Below are 18,909 nucleotides of genomic sequence, written 5' to 3' on the forward strand. Positions count from 1 at the left end.
CCAAAATTAAAATGGTTCGAAACAAAGATGAGTTTTGCCTCATGAGCGGAGATGCTGAACAGTACTCGCTCAAAATCATATCGGCTTCCCTGTTTGTTAAAATAGTTTCTGTGTCGACGGCTGTCAAACTGGGGTATGCCAGCGCCTTGCTGACAGCCAATGCGAAATACCCGATCGAGAGAGTCTGCATGAAAACATTCAGCGTTGCTGCAGGCAGCCGGGTCTGCGCACAAGAAAATCTGTTTCTAGGCCAGTTGCCTAAAACCGTTGTCATTGGACTTGTAGATAACATGGGATTTATGGGAGCGTACGATCGAAACCCTTTCAATTTTCAACATTATGATGCTGAATTTGTATCGCTTTATGTCGACGGTCAGCAATTCCCTGCAAAACCGTTTCAGCCTGATTTTAACAGGGGTAATATTGCCCGTGAGTATTACAGCTTGGTTCTGGCCACGGGGAGACATTTGAAAAACGATCCTGTCGCTGTTGACAGAAACGAGTACATAAGCGGCTATACTTTGTACGCCTTTAACTTGTCACCGGACGAAGGATGCAATCAGCATCTCTCTATGGTTAAAAGCGGAAACATGCGCCTGGAGATGAGATTCCGTCAACCTCTGACCAGGACTGTCACACTGATAGTTTATGCGACCTTCGACAATATAATGGAGATTAACCAAAGGAGAAACATTTTGTACGATTACTACTAGTCATGAATACCCTGGAGCTATCGAATATCCTTAGTAGAAACCGATGGACCGCGAGACATTTTTATGGGGTATTAGCTTGTGATGAGCTGGAGGAAGTAAAGCTTGATAAATTACCCGCAATCTTCATTGTCAATACACATCCTAGTTCTGCCCCCGGAGAACACTGGCTGGCGCTTTTTATCAACCATGACAGCTCCGCAGAGTTTTTCGACTCGTACGGAAATCCACCTGATCACCCCAGCTTTCCGAAAATCATAAAGACATTCATGACGAGGAACTGTGACCAGCTTGTTTACAACGCAAGGCAGGTTCAAGACGATCTCAGCGTGACGTGAGGCCAACATTGCATTTTTTATTTAATTAATCGCTGTAGAGGCTTTCCTTTTTCTAAAATTCTATCGTTTTATAGCAATGATTTTAAAAAGAACAATACCATGGTTTCTCATTTTGTTTCTAAATTTAAATATACCAATCGTGTGAAAAATGTGTTTATCAAAATGCAAACGGTGAGATATTGTAAGGCTTTGAAAAAGACTGTATGTTAAATAAAAACCACAAAGACAAAATATCACGTTTTAGTGTTTTATTAAGTAAGTACATAAACACTTTAAAACATAAGCCAGTCTGGTTTTAAGAATTTCTGCGGAGTGCTACGGGATCGTGGAGACCGACAAATACTTTTGGGTGTAGTGTCACGCGACACATCGATGGGATTCTTGATCGCTTCTATGAGACGGCAGACATCTTGGTTAGGTATGAGGGAGCAAGGCATGTTGAGTCTTGCCAGTCCTTGTAGAAACTCGCCCCATCCCACAGGTCTTCTGGCATCGCCCACATTACGCGGGTTGGTAATGTTTTTAAGCAAATCCAGCATATGCGACCCCGCGATAGTCTTTCCATTAAAAACAAACTCACTGCGCGGGTTCCACGCAGTGACGGCAGAGTTTTCAAGCATTTTACCCATCATATATTGAACCTTTTTCTTGTTACGCTGTGCTGCATTTTTTATAACATCTAGCATGATTGTGTCACCATCAACAATAGCATCAGCAGCACTGGGCGCGTGCTGTCTCTTCAGTGGCGCGTGCCGTCTCTTCAGTGGGAAGTGTCAAAGATAAGGGCTCATTATCACCTTGCCTGGCCAGATTCAAATATCTCTGTAGCACCTCTGTATACAAGCGGACTTTTTTGTAATCAGCAAAATCCGTTCTTGATAAAATGTTGCGTATTGCAATGTCCAGCTCGCTTTCAGCAGTCTGCCTTATCTTATCTTTAGGAGCTGTGGCATCATGCAGTTTTTCAAGTTGTGACCTCGGGACCAGATACATTTTCCTAGCGTAATCCATTTTACTTAACCCCGATGAAAAAGACTGGTGAGAAACGGTATGGCGATGCTTAAAAGGGGTAGAATGAACCCCCCACCGGTCTGGTTAATAGCCTTCTTCTTTCTTTTTAACGATGCCCGTTTGTTCGCAAGTAGTTTAATACCGCTTTTTTTGCTTTTTAAGTCTTGCGATCTGTGATTTGGTTAGCGGGATGTTACCGCGCAGTACGTTCAAAGCTATTTCACAAAGAGTGTTCAGCAAACCCGGCGAGGCCGTCTTTAAAATTTTCTTTCTCTGTCTGGTGTTACTGTCAAATAAAGCTTTCAGGGCACTCCAGTTTCTTTTTATACAAGCCGATAACGTTAATATTTTTTCTTGAGAACGTAAGCAACAGGCAGCTCCGGTAGGAGCAATCCAGATCTGAGTCTGCAGTCCTCGGGTGTCACGGCTTTTAAATCCACAAGCAGGTACCCATAAGGGACTTTTGTGGCATCTTCGAAAGCTTCTAGAAAAAATTTTGAATGCCACGGGTACATCTGACGTGCAAGTACACACGTCTGTAATTTATCTCTGGGGTTTTTAAATAATACGATGTAATTGGCATTCAGATTTATGGTCCGACTTTTCTTACCTTGGAAGAAGAGATTCTGCACCAGATAAATAACACTCAGATTTCTGTGATGCGTGTACTTGGTGAAAGCTTTTTCGACTTCGTTATTGTCGCAGGCTTTTTCCATTAGATCGTCAATGATGATTAGGTTGATTTTATTTGGAGGCAAAAGTTCATCGTCACACAGAGACTCCGGAATTCCTTCCACAAATTTAATGTTCTTTATTTTGCACAGCAATTCATCATACAGCGGTTGCCAGCAAGAATAGCACCATACAACATTTTCAGGAACTCTGGATAATGTACAATCCACATTTTCCAACAGTCTTTTAATGAAATATGACTTGCCAGAGTTACTCGGTCCCATATAATACAAGAGAACGGATGCTGAAGTCTATTGTCAAACCCTTCACTAGTATCCATAAGGTAAGGTCGTGTAGTCAGACTGAAGCTGCCGCTTAGTGTACACAACCTTGAAACACTTGCTGACTGTCTTATTTTTTAAATGGAAACCCCTTTTGTCCCACACAATTTGCTGCATGGATGTCCTGATCTCTCTAGGGGGGGTCACGTGGGTTACTCACATAGTCCTGAACCAATCCAGTTAGAGATGCAATATTGACAACTTTTGAATTGGTGTTATGCAACGTGATCCCCTTCACTTTCATGCTCGTTTTGCCCTTTGCCATTCTGTACCCATAAGTTTTGGGTCCCCCTGAGACAAATTCCACAATGTGATCATCTGGGTCCAGCTCGCTTGTTAGTTCACCGAGAAAATCGCACAGAGGGGGCGCCCAGTCACCCGGCTTGCTGACAAAAATGACAGAGTCTGTATCATGATACAGCGTGCGCCGTCCCAAGCGGTCCATGAGATTGTACAGCTCAAGCCTGGCATAAGCTGTAGTGAAAGCGGCAATAAAAACATTGACGTGCCGCGGCATGCTAGGGTAGCCCTTTATGTTGCGTCATTGAACCATCGCCACATTGTCATTCAGGAAGGAAAAGTGAGACACATTGACCAGCTTTGAAAAAATGAAGGTGAGAAACTCATTGGGATCTTTGATGAGCGTCGTGCTTGCCTGATTTATTCTCTGACCAAACTTTCCCCAAAGACTGTTTAGAAACAATTTGGAAATTTGGCGTTTCACTTTGTTAACCCCGATGTTCTCGGGGTTCAAACGGATGCCCTCCTTCTCAAAGTAAGTCTGAATGTATTTCTCTTTATCCTCAGCAGTCGTTGCCCAAGAGGGATAGCTGGAAGCCTCCTGTTTTCCCTTTAAATGGGTGTTAATATAGTCAGCAAAAAGTGTCGGTCCGGTCGGGGAAATGCCAGACCTCATAAATCTTTACGACTTTGTAGCCCTTTTCAACAGCCTTGTTGATTTCGACACTGCACCATGTGCCGATCAGAGTTCTCTGCTCATCTGAATGATTACAGGCACCCTGCCTCTCGGTTTCACAGCATGTTCTGCAAAGTGTGAACATGAGTTTACCACCGCACCTGTAAGGCAGAACCGGTAGGTAAAGGCCTCTCGTAAGGTAAACTTTGGCTTTGATCAGCCCAAAATAGTTTTCAATGCTGTCAAAATCACTGTAAATGATTACAGGGTGGCCTACCGGGTACTCCTTAAACTTGTTGACTGAGGGGTAAAGGCTAGTAAAGTTGTAGTAATTTATGTGCTCATCACTCTGTGTTTTATAGTGCAGTTGCAGAGCGTTAGTTCTGCCACCAAACAGAGCATCCCGAGGATCGATGCGCTCTGGAAAGTCAAATTCCCTCAAGAATGCCTGTACATCAGCCTTTTCAGCCTTCAATTTATTCCACTGGTGTTCCCAAATAACATATACATTGAGGTTGTATGTGTTTTTAAGGGCAAAACTCAGGCTTGTCCTGAAACTGCTGATGCATGACCCCGCAAATTTGTACGCCGTACGAACCCCACCGATTTCGGCATAGCCATCGAGGTAGTAGGGACCCATTTTCACCTCCCCTCTACACAGCGCGTGCTGAATCGCTATTTGTTCGCGATGGGCTATTTATTCCAGCCATTGAATAGATGGTGTGGAGTATACCTTTTGTCACTTGATGTAATTATCTGGAGTGGTTAGCACGACTGTATTTTCACGCAAAAAACTCATGCAAAACTGTTTCATGCATACTGAGGCTATGGTGACACATTGAAAAGGGTCTAGATTACAGCTGTTGATGATCTCACCCCTGAATGTGAGACAGTCCTCTCTTAAGATGACAACATCATTTTTACAGTACTCTGCCATTTCTTTCCTAAAATCAAACACCTCACCAACAACAGTGCCGTACCAAGCCATAAACTCTCTCTTTTCCTTTTCCATCATGGTTTGCACTCCGTATGCCTCAGGTGGCGGGTAGGGTCCGATGTAATTTTGATTTTCTACAGTGTTCCAAAAATGGGGGAAATAGCCTTTCTTTTCGCTCTCAAAACCCAGAGCTGCAGGGAATGCGCTCAGCTTCATGGGCAGAAAGCAAAGTGAGTCAATGTATCTTTGGTTAAAGTCCTCATCTGTCACACAGAGCAGTTTACTGCCCTGCATGATAATGTGTGGGGTGACGCCATTTTCAACTAAATATTTCATAAGCAGGTAACTGTCATAGCCTTTAGAGTTGTGCGCTATGAATGTATACCCTTTGTATTTACAGTTGCAGTAGTTCTTAAAAAATGCCGCAACACACCCATCTCCTTTAGTGGACCAGCAATTTCCTTCATAGTCAATACCACAGATGCAATTAGCGATGTGCACCCCCACATCTTGTCTGCATTCAAAATCATAAAACACATAGCGTTCTGAGAAGTTCTCAGTCGCTACTGGCTTGATAAAACACTGATGTTCACACCCATGCATCAAGTTTTCTTTACAAAAAACACACCTTGTATTAGGTGTACATTTATGAGCCTTTGGGTTTTTTTTTTTTTAGTGACGGTGTACCGTCTGCAACACTTGTCGCAATACTTGACTGAATCACACAAAGTATAAAAACCGCCGTCTGGCTGCTGCTTTGAGATTTTGTGCTGCTCAAAGCAATACAGCGAGCGGCAGAAAGATCCACAGTCCTCACAATGGATGTGTTTTGTGGTGTGCTTATGGCACTCGGGACTGAGACATACATTGCAGTGATACAGCGTTATTCCTTGATTCTTGTTGTCGAAAATGTTTAGGGCTCTTTTACTTTATTATTCACATTGGCTGAAAAGTGCTTCATTACTTTAAAAAACGTCACGTTTAAGGGGACTTATTTGAAATAGCGTTCGCTCAGTTTGTTGCTACCATTTTGAAATGGTTGTCTTACGAATTATTATTCTTTGTTTGATGCATGGTTTCGTGTAAACATCCGTGATGGTTTATGACTACACCATATGTCCAAAGTGGCCTGGGAATGTATGATTCTACCCCTTGTTTAATAACTTGTGAACGGATGATCAGTCTATCTCAAAGCCAGTGGCCTGTTTGATTCTACCCCCATGTCATCTCTGGCAGGTGCAAACTTCCGTGCATTGCCGCTGTGATATGCCTGACAGACACGTTTGATGTTTTTAGCCCTTAAAAATAATATTCCCATGGCATTATTCTAACATGGTATGTTGCTAAATACCGTTCACTAGTTCCTACAGCTATTAAATGTATTTAAATAAAATCGGGGCATTTTGTTTAAAATAAAACTAACAAAATACAAGTAAATGCATCTAGGTCGACATTTGAACGTGTGTCTGCGTCAGGGCGCATGCGCAAGCTTCGGATTCCCCCACCGTTCTTCATTTGACACGCAAGTTTTGAACAGGCCGGCAGCACACGGTCGAGCTGCGGGGCTAAAATGTTTGCTGGTTAAATGTTTTCTTCAACCTAACACTGGTAAATATCATTAAAAGTTTTTCTTCTTCTTCCTCTTTAAACACGTTGGTTAAATGTAATGTGTTTAAGCGCTTTCTTCTTTTAAAAACTTGGTTAAAATATTTGTGCTTGTTTAAAACTCAGCATTTGCTCTTGTTTCGTTTGTTTAAAAGTTAAAAGTTTGGGACTTGTGTCGTTTGTGCTTAAAATACGGTGTTTTATCTTGACAGTGTTTCGCTCGGGCATGTCTCTACTTGTTTAAATTCCATCTGCTTTTCTTTCTTTCCTTTTAAATGTAACACTAAAATTTTTCTTGTTTAAAACATTTTGGGGCTTCTTTTAAAATACGCCGGGTGCTTGTGCCCACTGCGGACGGACGGAACCCCGCAGGACGTGTATGCCCTAGCTTACGTTCATCCTGCTATATGTTTTATTATTCCTTAAAGACATAATTAAAAATAACACATTAATAAAATACATGAAATGTATTTTTATTCTATTAAAGTTTAACGACAACCCTTATCTCCCCAAACCATACGTCCCCCTATCGGCAACACGTGGCATAAGCATGTATGGTACCATTTGGCCAAAACCCCCTCCCCCCTCCCAATCAGATCAAAGGATACGCCCACATCCGCTTATGACATCATAGATGGGGGAGAGCTTTAAGCTCCGCCGAAGGTACCACCTAACCTTTTTTTAGCAATAATGCAGATTAGTGCAGTATTGGTCAAGGCAGGGGGCAGCTTGCAGGTGAGGCTAATCCATCAGAGGGCACATGCTCTTCCTCCTGCAGGAGAAAGCCACACAAGCATGGACGGAAGATGCACTGGAAAGTGGCACATCACCTCTCCTACAGGTTTATCTTTCTATGTAAGACAAAGCTCTTTTTCAATATATTAATATATTGTATAATATCAGGAGAAAATCAAAATGGACAAAATGAGAAGCTGGTTGGAGGTTGGAATCTCATTGTTCAAACTTCAAATGGTACTTAAGATTGTTTACTTTACAGTAAGGTTTCAGTAAGTCATAAGGGCCCCCGGATAAAAAAATAATTATTTACCAACTGACCCTATTGCATCCTCCTATTGAATGAGGTACTAGAGGAGTCTGATCGATAACTGGACTAGGCCTGTGCTGTAGGACAACAATAACAGGAGTGAGCATGACGGATGAGCCAGGGGCAGCATCAATAGCTATACCAAATGTCAAGGGAGGAATGAGAGATGAGAGGGTAAAAAGCAAGAGGAAAAACGGTGAGGATTGTACTGCGCCGGGCTTGTCGAGATGACCTGGTGTTGTTTGATTGCCTGACTGAATTGTGCTTCATGCTCCTATTTCTGTCAGTACTTTGGTGGCATTATAACATTTTAGAAAAGCTCAAACCATTGGTTGACTGGATGGCAAAAGTTTTTAAATGCAATAAAACTTTAAGGTTGCCAGTGCAGAGAACTAAGAGCAGGGGTTATGTGTTCAAACTTCCTGCTCCCACTGACAATTTGAGCTTCATTTTGAATACACTGCAAGGTGTTTAATGTGCAGTGTGTGCTCCCAGATAACAGATCATTACAGTGGTCTAACCTGCAGTGTACAAAGCCATGTATCAATTTCTCAGTGTGTTGAACAGTAAGGAATCATCGTAGTTTGAAGATGTTACGTAGCTGTAGGGAGCACACCTTCAATACTGCGTCCGCATGCGATTTCAATGAGAGGCTTGTATCTAAGATGACATCTAGGTTATGGGCTGAGCTGGTGATGGAAAACTCTGCAGTTTTCTCCACACTGAGTGACAAGAAGTTTTCAGTCAACCAAGTTCTTGTTTTCATTAAACCAATTAGCTAAGGTGACAATAGATGTGGTGTCATTAGGTGCAGTTGAAGTGTATATTTGGGTGTCATTGGCATAGTATTTATAATTAACATAATATTTTCACATTGTGCTATCTAATGGCAGCATGTATAGAGAGAACAATACAAGACCAAGAACTGATCAGCAAGGCTCTTAACCCTAATTGCTGCAGGGACTGACTGACCCTGCTTTCATAACTGCATCTCACTTTGGATAAAAGAGCTTGTTAAATGCAGGTCAAACAAATGATACATGGTTAAGGAACTAAGTTGTTGTAAACCCTCCCTATTCCTTGTTGGAAGACACTATCTTATTTTAACTAATAATAATTAGGCAGCTTGGATCAAAAACTGGCTAACTGACAGGAAGCAGCAAGTAGTTATTAGAGGCACAATGTCACAGTGGGCCTCCGTTCATAGTGGGGTACCGCAGGGTTCAATTTTAGGACCACTATTGTTCCTAATTTACATTAATGATATTGACACAAATACATACAGTAAACTGGTTAAATTTGCAGACGACACCAAGGTGGGCGGTGTAGCAGATACTGATCTAGCAGCAGAGAGGCTTCAACGGGATCTGGATTTAATTAGAGAATGGGCTGATACTTGGCAGATGAAATTTAACACAGCTAAATGTAAGGTAATCCATGCAGGGAGCAGAAATTTAAAGTACAGATATTTTATGGGTTCCGCTGAAATAAAGGTAGCTGATTACGAGAAAGATCTCGGCATGTATGTTGATGCTTCCATGTCCCACTCTCGCCAGTGTGGGGAAGCAATAAAAAAGGCGAACAGAATGTTGGGTTATATCTCTAGGTGTGTGGAGTTTAAGTCAAGGGAGGTGATGTTACACTTATATAATTCCTTGGTAAGACCCCACCTAGAATACTGTGTGCAGGTTTGGTCACCATACCTCAAGAAGGACATTGCTGCCTTAGAAAAGGTGCAACAAAGAGCTACGAGAATGATTCCTGGTCTTAGAGGAATGTCTTATGAGAGGTTAGCGGAACTGAATCTGTTTAGCCTTGAGCAAAGGAGACTAAGGGGGGATATGATTCAGGTCTATAAGATTCTAACGGGTCTGGATGCTGTTCAGCCAAATGACTATTTCAATATTAGTCTAAATACTAGAACTCGTGGCCATAAGTGGAAATTAGCGGGAGAACATTTTAAAACAAATTTGAGGAAGCACTTCTTTACACAGCGTGTAGTTAGAGTATGGAATAGTCTTCCTGCTAGTGTAGTGGAAGCTAAAACCATGGGTTCCTTTAAATCAGAGCTAGATAAGATTTTAACAACTCTGAGCTATTAGTTAAGTTCTCCCCAAACGAGCTTGATGGGCCGAATGGCCTCCTCTCGTTTGTAAATTTCTTATGTTCTTATGTTCTTAATTAATATTCATAACATGCATCATATAAAAGCGATGCAGGGGGCAAGATCAGATTAGAGTGTACAGCCAGTCAGTGCCTGATCAGTGCCAAAGGGCTGTAGCTTGACTATGTGTCTTTGTTTGTTTGTGATATTATTGTCTGAGTGTCATGATGATGCAAAACTTGCAAGTTAGAATCCAGTTGTGCAATTTAATTGAAAAAGCCAAATAATTATTCCTCGATCAAGTCGGGTGCCAGACAAAGGTAGGTTAAATGCAAACAGTATTAGAGAAAATCCAGAATCTGACGATGAGAGATCAAGCCAAGGGTCATACTGAATCATATAATTCAAATCAAACCAGATTCTCAGGCCATAACTTAATGTCACAAGAGTGATTGGTAATGGCCTACAGGTGTACACAGCAGATTTCTTCTTTTGAGAGAAATCATTGGTGAGAATTTGAGGACTGAAATGCTCGACACTTGAGAATTAAATTTAGACCTTAAATTACATGGGAAATATCAACATCAGTGTTGGGGAGTAACGAGTTACATGTAACGGCGTTACGTAATTTAATTACAAAAAAAATGTAATTGTAATCCGTTACAGTTACTAGACAAAAAAGTGTAATTAAATTACAGTTACTTATGGAAATATTCATGATGACAATTTTAGTCATCTTTCATAAGATTGTATGCAAAACCTTGATAATATCGTTAATACCAGTATTTTCATTGCTTTTCGTGTTTTTCTTATGCTATTTCCCTCCACAACCGAAAGTTTGAAACTATTCGATGCTTCTGATTGGTTATCCTGTCGCGTCTACACTTGTAGTGCCAATTCTGCTAATTAACTTGCCTGAGTGGTCTGAGTTTCTGTGGCAGGCAATGGCAGACAAGGAAAGGAATGCATTCCATTGCTGGAAATATATAAAAAAAAACATTTCCGATATACACTCACCTAAAGGATTATTAGGAACACCATACTAATACGGTGTTTGACCCCCTTTCGCCTTCAGAACTGCCTTAATTCTACGTGGCATTGATTCAACAAGGTGCTGAAAGCATTCTTTAGAAATGTTGGCCCATATTGATAGGATAGCATCTTGCAGTTGATGGAGATTTGTGGGATGCACATCCAGGGCACGAAGCTCCCGTTCCACCACATCCCAAAGATGCTCTATTGGGTTGAGATCTGGTGACTGTGGGGGGCATTTTAGTACAGTGAACTCATTGTCATGTTCAAGAAACCAATTTGAAATGATTCGAGCTTTGTGACATGGTGCATTATCCTGCTGGAAGTAGCCATCAGAGGATGGGTACATGGTGGTCATAAAGGGATGGACATGGTCAGAAACAATGCTCAGGTAGGCAGTGGCATTTAAATGATGCCCAATTGGCACTAAGGAGCCTAAAGTGTGCCAAGAAAACATCCCCCACACCATTACACCACCACCACCAGCCTGCACAGTGGTAACAAGGCATGATGGATCCATGTTCTCGTTCTGTTTACACCAAATTCTGACTCTACCATTTGAATGTCTCAACAGAAATCGAGACTCATCAGACCAGGCAACATTTTTCCAGTCTTCAACTGTCCAATTTTGGTGAGCTTGTGCAAATTGTAGCCTCTTTTTCCTATTTGTAATAGAGATGAGTGGTACCCGGTGGGGTCTTCTGCTGTTGTAGCCCATCCGCCTCAAGGTTGCGCGTGTTGTGGCTTCACAAATGCTTTGCTGCATACCTCGGTTGTAACGAGTGGTTATTTCAGTCAAAGTTGCTCTTCTATCAGCTTGAATCAGTCGGCCCATTCTCCTCTGACCTCTAGCATCAACAAGGTATTTTCGCCCACAGGACTGCCGCATACTGGATGTTTTTCCCCTTTCACACCATTCTTTGTAAACCCTAGAAATGGTTGTGCGTGAAAATCCCAGTAACTGAGCAGATTGTGAAATACTCAGACCGGCCCGTCTGGCACCAACAACCATGCCACGCTCAAAATTGATTAAATCACCTTTCTTTCCCATTCTGACATTCAGTTTGGAGTTCAGGAGATTGTCTTGACCAGGACCACACCCCTAAATGCATTGAAACAACTGCCATGTGATTGGTTGATTAGATAATTGCATTAATGAGAAATTGAACAGGTGTTCCTAATAATCCTTTAGGTGAGTGTATGTGTATAAATCAACTGCTGTGTGCGAGGTCAAAATATAGATCAGCAAAAAAATGCATGTTTGAAAATGCATATAATATATGAAATTAATACATTTTAACATATCACTTTACAGGGCCAATGGAAATTCTTTCAAGCAACTAGTTTCCCACTGCTTAGTTATTATCACTATCTTTGCTCTTGCAACATAGGGCTCTTGTGCACTAGTCAACTCAGAGTCCACTTTGTGGGCCTTGGTTTTGGTTTGGTTGTGTTATTCCTGGATTTTTATCAAGGTTCCCATCATGGTCACTGGCATAATGGCTCTGGGTACTGGCATTTTGTTTCTGACTCCATGGTTCTTCATGGCCAGTGATTTATCCTCAGCTTCTTGTCCTGGTTAGTCAGTGCTTTACTCCTGAGTTCATGGACCTGTTTAGGCATAGTTCTGCAGTCAGTGTGCCAGACAGCTGGTGTCTTTCTCTTAGGTTTGCTGTGATTATTTAGGGTTTGTGCTTCAGCCACACTACCCATTTCCTGGGTTCTGTTCCTGGTTTTCCAGGACCTTATGTTTGCATTTTGTGTACCTGCCATTCAGTGGAGCCTCCCATCGAAATCAGCAGTGCCATTGGTTACCTTTATCCTGCATTGTGCTACTTTAAGGTCAGAGGGACTGGTGGGCAGAACACCTGGCATTATGGATGGATGGCCCGATTTGGGCTGCTTGGGAATGGACTCTTTTTGTGAAGACAAATAAATGTGATTTTAACTGAGTGCTCAGTCTTAGTTGTAACAATTAAATTTGTCATGTACATAGTCAAGTTAACTGAAGAGGTGACAGATGGGAGTAATAGAATTTGGCTTGCCTAAGAGAGGACGAGGGTTAAAATATACTTCTATTCTATATCAGGAATCATGCTTTGGATCCTGTAGCACCACAGTACATGCTGGTGTTTCATAGTGTGCCATTTTAGGGCTTACAAAATACAAATTAACATGCAAACATGCCCATTCTGACTACAGACTATCATGTTGACTTGTGTGCCTGTGTAGTGATAACTGTGGAAGAGCAGTCAGCCATTGCTAAATATTTTATTGTTTATGTTTAAAACATGCCTATTTTTAGGTTATGTGTTGTAATTTGTTTTATATTGTTTTAGGCTATTGGTTAATATTGCTGCTAATTTAAATTGCTGTATAGTCTCACGTACTGTATGAATCACCTATGAAGTTATCCCTGTGTGCTGTTGTTGGTTACAGATGATCTGTTTCCTCTTTAACTTTATCGAGTAAAAAAATATATTTCAGAGTGTGATTTCATATTTGATTGTTACAAACTTAGTTTCTAGCAGGAAGAGTCCAGCAGGAGTCTGGAGAAAACTTATTGTGAAGAACCAAGTAATATCTAAAATCCACAAAGTCCATAAGAAGTAATCTAATTTTTGTGATATAAAACAATGATGAGAAAATATGTCTGGGAAAATAATACAAACCAGTGTTTCCTTGGAAAAAAGTTTTTAATGGTTAGATTTACCCTCACATCCGGTCCTGCTTTATTCAGTTAGGTTGAGTCTAGTCATGAACAGAATGTTATTTGCTTATGTTATACAGGGGTGGGCAATATTATCCGCAAAGGGCTGGTGTGTATGCAAGCTTTTGGGATAACCATTTGGTCAGCTGATCAAACCCAGGTGTGAGGACTCTTCAGCTAATCAGTCCTCTAATTAGTAATCTAATTAGGACGTTATAGCGAAAACCCGCAAACACAGTGGCCCTTTCTGGGTAATATTGCCCCCACCTGTTCTAGTACCTTTGACTGCACAGTCTGCCTCAAGACCAGGCCCCTCTTTTTCAAGTGATGACATCACCTGTATTACTATGTATAATGTTTGTAAAGAGATTATACTACTCAGTGTTTTATGAAACCTAGTTTATAATACTAGGAATTAATTTTAAAGTGTGATAACCGCTTGTTAGTTTTAATACTGGATTACCCATATTTCCCTCCATGACACCTTTGTGCTAAGCTACTGTCTTAAGTCTTATTTTTGTCCTTTATGTTCTATTCTTTATTACTTTTTGCTGAAATGCTGAGGATGTAGGTGCAAAAACTTTCATTTTTATCTACCAATAACCATATATAATATACAATTACAACACTTTATTAGACTAGAATAGAAAAATACAATGTTAATCCCCATGTATTAGTTAGAAACACATGTACACCAGCTTATTCATGCTGTTATCTAATCTGCTAGCAGATTGCATGCAATCATACAGGAACTTCAGTCACAGTTCACATGAAGCATATGAATAATGTGATCTCAGTGGTTTTCATCGTCGCATGATTGTTGGTACCAGAAGGGCTGGTTAGAGTATTTTTGTATCTGCTAATTTCCTGGGATTTTCACAAACATTAGTCTGGAGTTTACTGAGAATGGTGTGAAAAACAAAAACCATCCAGCGAGCAGCAGTTCTGCAGAAAGAAATGCCTGGTTGATGAGAGAGGTCAGAGGAGAATGGCCAGACTGGTTTGATCTGACAGAAAGGCTACAGTAACTCAGATAACCACTCTGCAACTGTGTTGAGCAGAAAAGCGTCTCGGAATACACAACACATGGAACACTGATGCAGATGGGCTACAACAGCAGAAGCTTATGTCAGGTTCCACTGCTGTCAGCCAGAATCAGAAAGCTGAAGCTGCAGTGGGCACAGGCTCACCAAAACTGGACATCCAAAGTCTGGAAAAATGTAGGCCTGTCTGGTGAATCTTTGTTTCTGCTGGAGCACGCAGATGGTATTGCCTGAATCCATGGGCTAAACCTACCTTGTGTCAACAGTCCAGGCTGGTGGTGCTGTAATGGTGTGGGGAACGTTTTCTTGTATTGTTTTGTATTAGTTGTATTAGTTGTATTAGTACTTGGGGTATGGAGGCTGGCAAAGTATTCAGAGCCTGACGTGAGAGGCACCTGTGAAAACCTGTGTGTAAGTGAGAGGACCTGTGAAATCCTGTGTGTAAGTCAATGCTCCTTCCTGCATTACCAAGTCTGCAGTCTTTTTGCATAAACTTGCTGTGCCAAGCACCACCAGTAGTTTGGGTCTGGGCTTTTATTAAAATCAGCTGCAATCAATATAATGTCACTCTAAGAGCTAGTTCTTTAAAAGCGACCATCAGGACAATTGCCACCTTGTTTAGTGGATGAGGGGGTGGCTTCCGAACACAGCGGAGCCTGTTTGTGGAATCAATGTCCAAGGGTCTTCTGTGACTCCTGCAGATACTCTAACTGAGAAGGCAGCTCTATAAGCACTGACAGGGGCTGTCTGAGCTTCTCTGTTAGCTCTGATAATGGGTTTGAGGTTCCATTTTAACCACATCTCCACATCAGCTGATTTTGTCTGAATTTTCAGGAGCCAGAGTGGAAGCCTGTTGACTGTCTGATTATCTGTTGATTCTCGGTTCTCCTGATCTCTTAATTAGGTGCATTTGAGGTAAATAATGTAATAAACAACATGATTTAAATAATATCGTTTATGTTACTGCAGTTGGTACAATTTAGAAGACATATAAGACCTATTGAACCTTCATGGACTGTTTCCATAAAACCAAAGCAAGAGGAAATCTATCCACTCATTGCTTCACCTACAATCAGTATAATTTCTCCCTCACAGTTGGCTCCCTGTGACTGTCAAAGCTGACCTTCTCATCCTGCCCTGGATGGTTATGGAGTTGTGAGTGAATCTCTGTTTCCAAATGCTCCCCATTGTTGTGGCTAATTTATTATTTGTGTGTATTTCTTAAGGACCTCATGGCAATCCCCTAAGGTTTAGGTCTTCCTCAAAACACTACTAGAAGCATATCAAGGGGCACAGTGGCCTGGAGATTAGGGTTGGGGTTAGGGGTTAGGGTACACCATGGGCATAACCCTGACTCTGACCCTAACCGTACCCTCTAATGTACTGAGACAAAACACAAGATTTTTGGAATTTTTAGTATTTGATTATAGTGACAGATTTTTGTTATTCGGTCCTCACAAGGTCAAAATATATATATTTTTTATATCACATTGTGATATATACATGTACACACACACACACAGAGCTTTGTAATTATATCTTTGTGGGGACTCTCCATCAATTTCTATGGGGAAAACTCTAATCCCAACATGAAACCTTAACCATAAGTAATCAAAGAAAATACTAAACTTTTGGCATTTTTAATTTTTTGATTGCATCCGCAGATCTTTGTGGGGACCTGAAAAGGGGTCCTCACAACATCAAAATAACAGGTTTTTTATCACATCGTAGGGGACATTTGATCCCCATAATGTAATATAAACCTAATCCACACACACACCCCAATTAGCCTATATGCATGTCTTTGGACAACAGCAGAAAAGTCTCACAACACAAACAGCATACAAGCTCAGTGGTGGCTTCACAAGATTTTGCCCAAGAGTAACTGGTTGGCTTGGTTTCTATCAGGACTTTGGTAGAAGCAATATTGGCTTGTAGGTTTATTCTTTTATAGTACATACAACTTTATTGCAGTAGTGCATAGCAAAGCTTACACACTGTCACTAACGGCATACACAAGAGAACATTACTAACATATGGTGCACAGTATCTGATTGTGTGATATCCCCTTGGAACTGCAGCACTGAGCATAGTCCCTGCCTTAGCACTAAACATACTTTGAAAATGGAAGTTACTGAATTACCTCTTTCAGCTGATATTGTCAGTCAATATTTAAACTTTATCAACATCAAAAGTTAACTGCACCACTACTAAAATAATGGAAGTGATTGCTTTGGACAGGGATGCCATTTTCCTTAGTGGGTGGATTAGGGATTCTGTCAGCTCATTAACCAATCTGAAGCAATATCGGATGCCATCCATACTGCCCCCCCCCCCCAGGTCCCCAGCCATAACATTTCCCGAGTGGAGAGGGGTGTGATTGATCACATGGTCCAAAAATATGGAACAAATTGCATCCATATAGGTTAAAAACAGAAGACAGCTTTATATTTTACAAACCTGTAAAATACGGGATAGGTGTTAACCCTACTTAAAGAGGTCTCAGAGTATTAGCCGGCCAGACAGCTTTATATTTTACAAACCTGTAAAATACGGGATACGTGTTAACCCTACTTAAAGGCGTTTCAGAGTATTAGCCGGCCAGACAGCTTTATATTTTACAAACCTGTAAAATACGGGATAGGTGTTAACCCTACTTAAAAGGGTCTCAGAGTATTAGCTGGCCAGACAGCTTTATATTTTACAAACCTGTAAAATACGGGGTAGGTGTTAACCCTACTTAAAGGGGTCTCAGAGTATTAGCTGGCCAGACAGCTTTATATTTTACAAACCTGTAAAATACAGGATAGGTGTTAACCCTACTTAAAGAGGTCCACATTGTGCACCACTAGTAGTTCATAAGGCATTTCAGTGGAGAATTATGTAAAGATGAGTAGAAGAAGTACCTTGCATAAGTTTAAGCTTCCAGCCATTCTCTGTGCTTTGGCAAATCACCATGAATTTCATATGGTTGGTGAGCCCAACAGATCACCTCACTATCTTTCACACAGAATATTCTTCTGTCCTGGAGGCTGATCAGTGTGTTGACATAACCAGCACAGGTGGAGTCCCTTCCGCCCAGGGTACAGTTGTCCTCACATCCTGCAGAAACACAGAGCAGACTGTACCCATGTGCAGCATTGTCGCCACAAAGCACCACTAACCCTAACCCTGCGTTTCTCAGCAGCTGTATGCACACACACTGTAGGGCCTTTCACACCCAGCAATAATCACACTGCCAGCCAGATCCAGTTTGGATTCCTTGCCGGATCTTTGCTGAGTCTCCATTATGTAACACAGCATTACATAAATCTAGATGGCAGTCAAATACCGAAGGCCACCTTTCTTTAAGAATGGAGCTTCTGTAAATTCATATTCATCTGGCAATCTTTTGTGTTTGAATGGTAATCCTTTGTGCTCTGGTACTATCAATTGCCTGTGTCCCTGTATGTGTGAAGAAATAATTTTTAGCTGCATAAGACAGCAGGTTTTTGCCAGAACATAAATAATGTGCAGGAGAAAAGCAGGAGAACATTGTTAGAAATTATCTCAATGCAAGTGAGAACCCAGTGTCCCCAGCAGAACGTGTCATGAGGAATTGCTGAAATAAAAAGAAAATAAATGAAACTGAAGCAGCGGAAGCAAAACTTTACAGCTGCTATGCAAGCTTGACTGGTTTACCGGTTTCTCAGATAGATAACAAAGACCTATGGCAAACATACTGTTTATGATGCAGGTTCCTTCTTGAGCTTTAGGTGGTTATTTTCTGCTGAAAGATAGAGAACCCATTTGTTCTGATGATGACCAGATTGACCATTTACAGAACAATAATGAGTTCAGGACCCATAATTGATTTATAACCAAGGTATTACTTTCCATCTGCAAATTAGCACACTATGATATCCTCTCTAAAAGAGCAGCAATGCCAATACTTTGCTATGGATTCCCCTGGACTTTGGCTGACACTCATACGCTGAAGCACTCCTCAGTCTCACATAAGTCATTAATTGAGTAATGCACTATGGCTTTTTTAAAAGTATTAAACATTGTGCTTAATTAATGAAGGGATATCCAGGCGCTCCCATGCCAGCCAAGAGATAAAATCTCCCCAGAGTGTCCTTGGTCTGCCCCAGGGTCTCCTCCCGATTGGATCATGTCCATTGCTGAAGGTGATAACTGCTTTTTCTGTCTGTTTATCCTGCCTGAGCATAGACTGAAATTAGAATAAAAATTGTGTCTTGTGTAAAGTTGAAACTGAGGATTCTGGTCAACACTGCTCATGGCACCATTTTCCCTGTGGTTGAAATGTAAATAACAACTATCTTCTCTTACCATTTGTTGCAGTGCCAACTAACAAGGGAATACATTAAAATGATAGATGTAGAAAGGCAATGCCATATGACACAATATGTTCGCTGTAGCTACTCAAGAAGATATACAAAGCA

At 41.2% G+C, this 18,909-nt stretch overlaps 1 protein-coding gene across 2 annotated transcripts in view; it reads left to right on the forward strand.

Annotated features, from left to right (window-relative positions):
* tnr (tenascin R (restrictin, janusin)) overlaps positions 1–18,909 on the forward strand; it is a 118,858-nt gene that overhangs the window by 37,555 nt on the left and 62,394 nt on the right. Inside the window, exons 1-3 of one of the 2 annotated variants that reach the window (XM_072704120.1) lie at positions 6,499–6,533; positions 7,309–7,385; positions 15,560–15,619. The exons of the other annotated variant lie outside the window; for it this stretch is intronic. Coding sequence (XP_072560221.1) covers positions 15,606–15,619 — 14 coding nt within the window. The 5' untranslated portion in view covers positions 6,499–6,533; positions 7,309–7,385; positions 15,560–15,605. Of the gene's footprint in view, positions 1–6,498; positions 6,534–7,308; positions 7,386–15,559; positions 15,620–18,909 lie in introns of those variants that run through there. 2 annotated transcript variants of the gene reach the window in all.

This window comes from Paramormyrops kingsleyae, chromosome 21 (genome assembly GCF_048594095.1).
Source record: "Paramormyrops kingsleyae isolate MSU_618 chromosome 21, PKINGS_0.4, whole genome shotgun sequence".
NCBI lineage: Eukaryota > Metazoa > Chordata > Actinopteri > Osteoglossiformes > Mormyridae > Paramormyrops > Paramormyrops kingsleyae.